General features: G+C 52.7%; 2 protein-coding genes across 3 annotated transcripts in view; one reads left to right on the top strand and one right to left on the bottom strand.

Moving 5' to 3' along the window:
• Window positions 1-891: 891 nt before the first annotated feature.
• On the bottom strand, window positions 892-3025 carry LOC113204834 (coiled-coil domain-containing protein 103). Its single transcript, XM_026420160.2, has 5 exons — window positions 2858-3025; window positions 2494-2662; window positions 2242-2419; window positions 1886-2154; window positions 892-1782 (listed from the first exon to the last, which is right to left on the bottom strand). Exons 2-5 carry the CDS (start codon window positions 2640-2642, stop codon window positions 1620-1622), a joined length of 759 nt encoding a protein of 252 aa, XP_026275945.1. The 5' UTR covers window positions 2643-2662; window positions 2858-3025; the 3' UTR covers window positions 892-1619.
• A 180-nt stretch (window positions 3026-3205) lies between these two features.
• Window positions 3206-8356, top strand: part of LOC113204833 (probable phospholipid-transporting ATPase IIB) — a 14158-nt gene continuing 9007 nt past the window's right edge. The window contains exons 1-2 of one of the 2 annotated variants that reach the window (XM_026420159.2): window positions 3206-3287; window positions 3798-3987. In XM_026420159.2, coding sequence (XP_026275944.1) covers window positions 3818-3987 — 170 coding nt within the window. In that variant the 5' untranslated portion in view covers window positions 3206-3287; window positions 3798-3817. Of the gene's footprint in view, window positions 3288-3797; window positions 3988-6005; window positions 6344-8356 lie in introns of those variants that run through there. The other variant, XM_052269411.1, reaches the window with a different exon arrangement.

The following is an 8356-nucleotide window of genomic DNA, read 5'->3' as shown; positions in this document are numbered from 1 at the left end:
CCCCCGGCTCCGGCGGGGATCTACCACTGTAGATCGTTAGGTCCCTAGAAGTGTGCAACTTGTGCCTAGACAGACTTGCACCTGCAGCAGGGCTGTTACGTTCCCTTGCTAGCCCTAGCTAGCGACACACAGGGTATCGGCCGCCGGCTAGCAGGGCGACATAGCTACGCAGTCACGCTGCAGCCGCCGCGATGCACTAGAGTCTAAACTGTCCCCGCCGTCATCACGATAAATGGTAACTGGTAACCACCTCCTAAACAAGTCAACTGCCGACAACACTCGGCGTCATTGCCAGCTGGTGAAGGGCCCGACAGCAAAGGCATATCATATAGGTATAGGTCGTGGAAGCGATTGTCCGGCAGGCCCCCTCTACCCCGACTCCCTGCATGCACACCTGAGCCCACGCCACGGCACAGTTGTACGTGAAAGGGAGGGGGGAATGCCCAGGGAATGATGTGACCCAGACAGACGAGATGCTGGGACCGTTGCGTAAGCACGTCGCTAACCTGGGACAGACATCCCATTTTCCAGTGGATTGACTCTTCCCCGATGCGATGAATCGAACATTTTTTTACAGTTCCCTACTTCTCCGAGACATTTTCGTCGTCTAGCAGCGATGGCAGTTTTGCAAAATATACCACTTTTGAACTAGTCTCCTCATTCTGACAATTGTCTCCGAAGTATCATCTTTCAGAAACTCTTTACTATCAATAGGAAGTCCCCCCCCCCTTCTTCCCTTCTCTAAACGAAATGAGCACCGGGCAGGCCCGCAAGACACCACTGCTAGGCGTGCTGCCTACCCACTGGATGGCAGGCGCTCCTACCTGAGCACTGCATAAGTATGAGATGGGGTGTTGAGAGCTTAGGCAGCAGGTCATTTGGGTGAAAACATCGTGTAACTAATAACTTTTATTGTACAATATGAACAATAATTAACATATCACTTGTTAAGATGGAACACAGATCATTCACAAGGTGGTTTTTGAAATAAATAAAACACAGAAAGTACATGCAATAGAGGGGAAGATTCCTGATGATTTTAAAATTGAGCTGCAAGATTGGAAGAAGTATTCCCTTATCATGCCTTCATTCTAAGCTTCATTTTAATAGAGATCATTAAAAAAAAACAGCACACAACCCATTTGAAAACTTTTTAAATTAATGATATTGAAATGGTGAAAAAAAGGGGGATTGTAATTTAAATATTAATTGATGAGATCTGATTTATTTCAAAGAAATATAAGTTACTGGAAAGAGACCAAGAATTTTTAAAAAAATCTGAAACTGTCTGAAGTCAGATTGAAATATACCAACAAGGAAAAAATACAGAACCTTAAAAGATTTGAAGAGCATATTTGTCCACTACAGTATAGAGAAACCTATGTAATAAGTTCAAGTTCAAAAATTTCACTACAGTTGATGAGTAGTGATAGACTGGAAAGTTTATGACTAAATGGCTCTGCCAGCAATAAATTTTGCAGGATCAGAGAAAAGACTAGGTGCGTAAGTTATATAAATTTGTTTAAGTACATCATTTACAACAAAAGTGAAGTTAAACACTTCTCCATGATAATTGTCTAATAATAAAACCAAGATGACATTTTTTTGCAAAATTACTTTTACACCCTATATGCGTTGTGAAGCTGCCGTAATGTCCATTCAGTCACACCTCTCTCAGCTAAGTCTTGTTGTTGGCCCTGTAGACTATTGTTCAACTTACTGAGCAGCTGTTTACAGGTGGCCTTTTCACCAGAACTCAGGAACTCCAGTGTGAGGCAAAATCTACAGAAAAAAAAAGAAAGAAAAAAAAGGAGAATAAAAACAGGTTTTATGAATTGTTTTTAGACATCATAGCTGCATATATTGGGATAGGATTTCACCATACCTTTTGGCTTTAGTAAGAGTCTCCAGCATTTTAACAACAAAACAAATTTCATGGGTAGATGCCCGAAAATGAAGTGCGGCTTCTAATATTTCACCAAGGAGGCCAACAGGAATCTCAGTTGTGGAAAAAAGTCGCCCTAGAGCTCCTGTACCTACACGCTGGAGAGCTGCATATCGCCTTTCACTTCCATCAAGGCTTCTCCACATCTGCATAAATTCTGAAGTCGATGATAGTGCTCTTTGTAAGTCCACCTGGTTTGAAGCAGATCTCTGAAAACAAAGAATGGAGTGAAAACACTTTTGATGTTAGTCAATATTGGAACAACACAAAATATTTGATCATGTTGAAAATATTACAGGATAGACATCATTCTCCATGTCGTGCTTTTCTTGACGCTCAGCAGCTGGCTTTTTTTTGCCACTAGCGATCGAGTTCCACACAAAGCTTCCTCGAGAAGAGCTAGAATCGTTACTGCCAGAGCCCGATATATCTTTCTTCTTCAGGGGTTTTAAATGAGCAGCTTTCACAATATCTCTGAATCATAATAGATGTGCCATGAGGGAAACACAAGGATAAACTGCACTTACACCTGACAGGTCTGCCCGTACCTGAACTCATCATAAGTAGCAACACGCTGGTTTACAGCACGTATCTTTGCATCATTTTGAAGCCAGTATCTCGTATCTTGGTCAATAGCAGCCTCTAATTCTCTTTCTAGCTCAGTAAAATCAATATCCTTTTTGTCAGCCACAGCCATGCCTTGGACTCTACACAATGCTGGAACCAGATAAAAACAACACTTAGAGTAGAAAATCAGTTTTTTTGTGTCCTAGAAGACAGTCTATCACTTTACAAGATACAAATGTTGAAAGTAGTTCAAATGAGAGCAAGAAACAATAACAAGAGATTTATGTAGGAAGGGAATATGTTCCCAGGTGCCATTATCTATTTCCATGACAACTTTAAACTTACGTTATGGTATCTCATGCGATCATTACGGATAATGAAAGGCTTCAATCGATTAAAAGTATCAATATATTAACAAATCTCAAAAAAAGGGTAGGCAGATGACAGAAGTTTAGGGTTTTGTTTACGTCCGAGTCGCCATGACAGATGAAAGGGTCAATAACAGTTTGAGCAACATGTAGACCTAAGCCTGCAAACATCCACTTGCAATTTTTGTAAAAGTCAGGCAAAGAAAAATAATAAGATACTTGTATAAGTGTTTCTTTCCATTTTCAACACGCAATACCACATCAAACGTTTGTTTTCATGAAAGGAATACATTTATATTGGCTTGCTGCAGCTTTGATGAGCTGGCAACCTGTAGCTTAAAAAGTCAGGTGCACCAACACTTGAGAAGATGTAGCAGCAGAAGCCCGTACCGCTTACCGCTGTGTTGGTTAGTAAGAAATGTTTCTGACGGTATTTTTGCATTTGATTGCAGTCAAAACTGCGACCAAATTTCTATGATTTTCATGACAAAACTGATTTTTATTCAGAACTTAAAGTTTTCTCCTATGTCTAATTAAACAGTAAGTAACCTATGCTTACTGTTAAGTAAACAGTTATTGTTTTGCATTTTTCTGAACAACTCGTTACATAACTTGAGTACTCTTTCACTATCTTATTGTTCGTGACGAGTCTTTTATTTACTTGCAGTATTTATCCCTTTTGTATTCTTGGCCTATTCTAACCACAATTTCTTGTCGGGAAGTGCATAGATAACTCTGTATAGCAATATTTCTCTTACGATTTAGCTTCCTGACCTTAAGAGAGTGTCTTAAGTCTGCAATAAAATTCAATATTCTCGTAATTTATTGTCTGTTTATATTTTGGATTTTTCATTTCTGAGCTGTACTTAAAAGTATAAACTCTAAACTATATTAATTTTGTTGACCAAATTTTTCAGGTATTGCCCTCAGCTGAAGAATGGAAGCTCTTCCTCTTAGGATGACCCATGATGAGAGGGACTTTGAGGTGGATGAGAGGGAGTACCTACTACAGCCATCTGATGAGGTTGATGGTGTTCAATACAAACGGCACTGGGGAAGAAGGTACCGCTGGCCTTTATTTGGATGCCTCACAAGAATGTTCTGCGGGTAAGTAACTGGTGGATGCACACTGCTTTGTGTAGTGCGCAGTTGGGTTTTTCTCAGCTTGTATGTTATTGAATGCATGTGCCATTGAGAACAGTTTTGTGTGTGAGCCAGTGCAGCTGTTCAAACAGCAAAGACACAAGTGCCCAACATTTTCCCTTCATTTTTACCAAAGTCTTTTATTTCTATAAGTAAGATTCCCCTATTGCAATTATGAGCTATCCTATGACGTCGAAGCGAAGGGGGAATTCCCTGCTCCGGCAAAGGCGCGAGACGTTTCTGCTTGTGCAGCCAGAAAGTTGCAGTATCTGCATAAAAACCGCGCGCCCGCCCGAGTTGTAGTCGTCGCAGTCTTATGTTTTCCCTGCCCGCCAAGACCCCGTCTCCACGTTGTCACGATGACAGGCGACCCGGTACGGGAGAAGGTGGATTCTGGTGGGAGATAGTCTGGAGGTGGTGGGAGGGAGCAAGTAGAAGTAGAGGAGGAGCAGCCCGGTCCCCGTATCCCGTCCATCCACCTTGACGAGATACACGCGACCGCCCCGCCCCGCTCCGCTTGTCCGGCCTGTCTCTGCGCGTCTATCCTATCTGTCTCTGCGACATGGGTGAGGAGGAGGAGGTGGGGGGCCCAACGCGATGACGGGGACGCCCAGCTCTGCCCACGCAGCCGCGGTCAGCTGCAGGTGTGCGTGCGGTGTGGCGTCACGCCCAGCTCCGCCCGCCTGGCCGCGCAAAGCCGTGTCCTCAGAGAGCTGCTACAAAGCAGCCATAGAGCCAGCCACGCTTCCACGGGCCGGGCTCCTTCGCAGCTGGCCTGACAGCAGCATCAAACTCTGCTCGCCGCGAATCTCACCGTTTCTTGCCCCGGCCGGCTCTCGCGGCCTCCGGGCCGGGCCGAGTGACTCTCCGCGTGCATTCGGATTCTCCGTCGTCATGGCCAATGGACTCGAGAGTTCATGGCCGAGCATGGCGTCATCCTCCACGAGCCTCGAGTCATCCTTGGGGAGGCAGAGCGGGTGGGGCGGGGCGGGGCGCGGGAGAACACTGTGAATCCAAGGAGGCGAGCGACAGGCGCGGTTTTATGGGGAAGCCCCCCCCCTCCCCCCGTCGGTCCTAGGGAAGGTGGGCAATTTGACCTACAAAACCCCTGAAAGTAGGCAACCCAGAACAAAACACCGCCTCCGTCAGACGGACTCAAAACCGCGCCTGGCGAGCGAACGCCCCACCCAGGGCCGTAGGGCGCCGTCGTTGTCATCCTGGTCGCGGTGCCCCGCGGGCGGGCACCTCATGTACCCACCAAGTACCTTGCGCGGTGTGCGCGGGCGTCCTGCTGGCGAGTCGCGGTACGTACTGTACTAAGCGAACCCTGGCGGCCCTGATCATGCGTCCCGTGTTTATGAGCCTTACGGTCCTTACGAGAAAATGGGCTGCTGTGGAGGTCACGGGCAAGTGCAGTGAGGGAGGGGTCTTTACACCCACCCCCCACCCCTCCCCCACCTCTTCCCTCTACACACACTCATTTCTCACGTTCGACCGCCGGCAACACGTCGCGCCGTCGCCCAAACTCGCTTCCCGCCATCATTGCCGCAGTGCGCGGCGGGACCCGCGGTCGTAAAATGTAGACCGCAGTCGTGACCGCGCCGCACTACAAGCTCCTCCTCCTCCTTCTCCTCCTCCCCTTCCCTTCACCTGGCGGGGCCGGGCCGGGCCGGCCGGGGGGGCAACTGCCGCTGCTGCGGCTGCAGCTGGGGTCCCACGGCGCAGCTGCAGCAGCTGCAGTCATAGCCAACCGGGGGGCCAGGCCAGCAGTAGAGGAGGCACTCCGCTCTGCCGATGAGGACGGGCTCGGGGAACGGCCGGGTGAACGGACGGCGCTCTTGTGCTGCTGGCGGAGCAGCTCGCTGGGCTCGCTGCTGGGCGGCGCGCGGCCGGGGACGGCCCACAGGCTATGGTGCTGCTGCGCTGGCTGGTGCTGGCTCGCCTCGCTGGGCGGCCGACCGGTCCGTGCCGCTAGCACGGCCAACACCGCCGCCGCAACACACCGCGCTGGCTGGCAGCGCCGAGCCCAGCAGTCCCACAGCCCCGCGGCCAGTGCAGTCCCGGCCGGCGCGACTAGCTGCGCCAACTCCACCACACCTCGCCTCGCGCCGCCGCCAACAACAACCGCGCCGTCGTGCCGAACACCGCGACTGCGTCCACGCGAGTGACCACGTGTGTGTGTGTTGTGTGTGCTCCACGCGGCCGCATGTGGGTCCCCGCCGGCAGCCGAGCACACTCACGGACTGGCTCTCCACGCCGGCGCCGGCGGGAGGCCGTCGCCCATGTGTCGCCGAGATGATGACGCCTGCTGCAAGTCGACGTACGTATCATCCCGGTGTCGCCCTTCTCTTCCGCCTGCTCCCACCAGGCCGGCGCCCGCCTATAGTTGCGCGCGGCATTCCCGACTGGAGAGCATTCCCATGATGCATTCCTTGCTGCTGCAGCACGGCGCCCGCCGCGAGGCTACCTGTGCCGCGGTATCTCGTTTCAGACCCTCCTCTCCGCCGGGCTGGAACTTCCCTGTCGGAGTGCTTGTGGGATCGAAGACGCGTTGTCCCCCCCCCCCGTTTCCCATACCATGACTGGGTGTTTGCAGCACGGGTCTGCCTGGAATGCTCGCCGCCTTCAAGCTCTCTTGGGGGGCCTCTAATCGTGTTCTGAGGGGCGCACAGGTGGTTTCCGCATTTCTCAATCGATATCCTACATATTGATGGTTCTGGATTGGCGGCACGTGTGACTACAGTGCTACTGTACACACACTACTTGTGGGGGTGCCCCCTATGCTTTTACGTCGCAACACCCGAAAGCCGCACAAAACTCTAAATGACGAAACAAACTAACTACCAAACCCACCCACGCAATCGCCTGCCCTATGTGCTATAGAGAGTGGGGAGAAAAGGGGGGGGGGCGGGGAGGTCCTTTGCCCTCTGGTAGAGACAGTCCTCGGGGTGGTCTGAAAAGACACCCCTCTCTCTTCACACCCCTTGATTCTTTATTTTCTAGTGTACGAAAAGCAGTAGTGGCTAGATCCACGAGCGACCGGTCGGGTCCGCCCCGGAAGCGCGAGGCTCGCGGCCGGAAGGTGCGCCGGGCGGGCCGCCCCGCCTTTGCGATATTTGGTGCGAGGCGGCCCTGCGCAAGGCCTTGACACACCGCCGCCGGGCGTGGCGTGGCGTGGCGGAGAGCTATCCATTCTGGTCATACGGAGGAGGCCCCTCCAAGCCCCGCTGTATATACGCCTTGCGTGGCGTTGTGGGCCCAGCAGGGCAAGCCGGTTGCCCGGGCAACGCCGTCGTGTAGCCTTCAGACCCCCCCCCCCTCGCAAACCGTGGGGTAGGCAACCCATCATGACAGGACCGTGCGTGGTGGTGGGTCCGCCTGGGGGAGCAGCGGCGGTGTGGGGCTGGTGGGTGGGGCGCCCACAGGGGACGTGTCGGTGCACCTTGGCGGCGGGGCGCGCGGCCGGTGAGGCATAGGAGGAGGCCCGCCCGAGGCCCGAGTCGAAGGCAGTTAGAACAGCCGATAAGCGATAATACCTGCGCATTGAGGGGGGCGGCTGTCGTGGTGGTGCGGTCGTGCAGCACTGACTCACCTCACCTCTGGCCTGGCCTGCAGGGCGCGGCGGCGGGGAAGGAGAACCCGGGCACGGTCACGACTTGTGAGTGAGTGGTTCCCTTTAACCTGTGCGGTGTGTTGTTGTGTCTTCTCCAGCCACTTGTCAGTCTCTAAGCGCGCGCGCGCGCGCCACGGGGGGCCGTCACGCGTGTGTGGAAGTAGAGCACCAGCGTTACGCAAACTGCATTGCTATGCGGGTCGCGCACACGCACCCCCCCACCCCCGGCCCACACACACACGTCGCCGCCCGGCCCTATGCACCTTATGCTCGTTGTGTTGGTTAACTAATCGAGTGTTTCCAACTTGGCGCTGGGCAGACAATTAGCGCAGTTTCGGGGAGTGTTGCCCCGCTGTCCGGGTGTTTTTCCTCTTCTATCGTCGTGAACTTGAGCTGTATTTTGTCGCGCCCGGCTCGGGGCGGAGGGCGGCATAGCCCGCGCCTCGGACGGAACACGTCCGCTCCACTTTCGGTGCATCAGCAGCAGCAGCGCCAACAACAACAACAACAGCGTCGGGCAACACGCACGCGGTGCTGCTGCACCCGGGGTGGGGGCGGGCACGGCACGTAAGTCATTGTCCAAGACGATCGTGGCCATGACCGTGGGACTGCACTGCACCGCTCGGCGCTGCCCGCCCTGGCGCAGTGCCATACCCCTCCCCCCCGCCACACTCCGCCCTTTCCCACCACGGTGTCCGCCTGGGGAGTAGGCCGTCCCGT

This window comes from Frankliniella occidentalis, unplaced genomic scaffold, assembly GCF_000697945.3.
Source record: "Frankliniella occidentalis isolate FOCC.00 unplaced genomic scaffold, Focc_3.1 Scaffold91, whole genome shotgun sequence".
Classification (NCBI taxonomy): Eukaryota; Metazoa; Arthropoda; class Insecta; order Thysanoptera; family Thripidae; genus Frankliniella; species Frankliniella occidentalis.
Note: the sequence above shows the minus strand (reverse complement) of the source record. Positions and strands in the feature narration are given on the sequence as shown.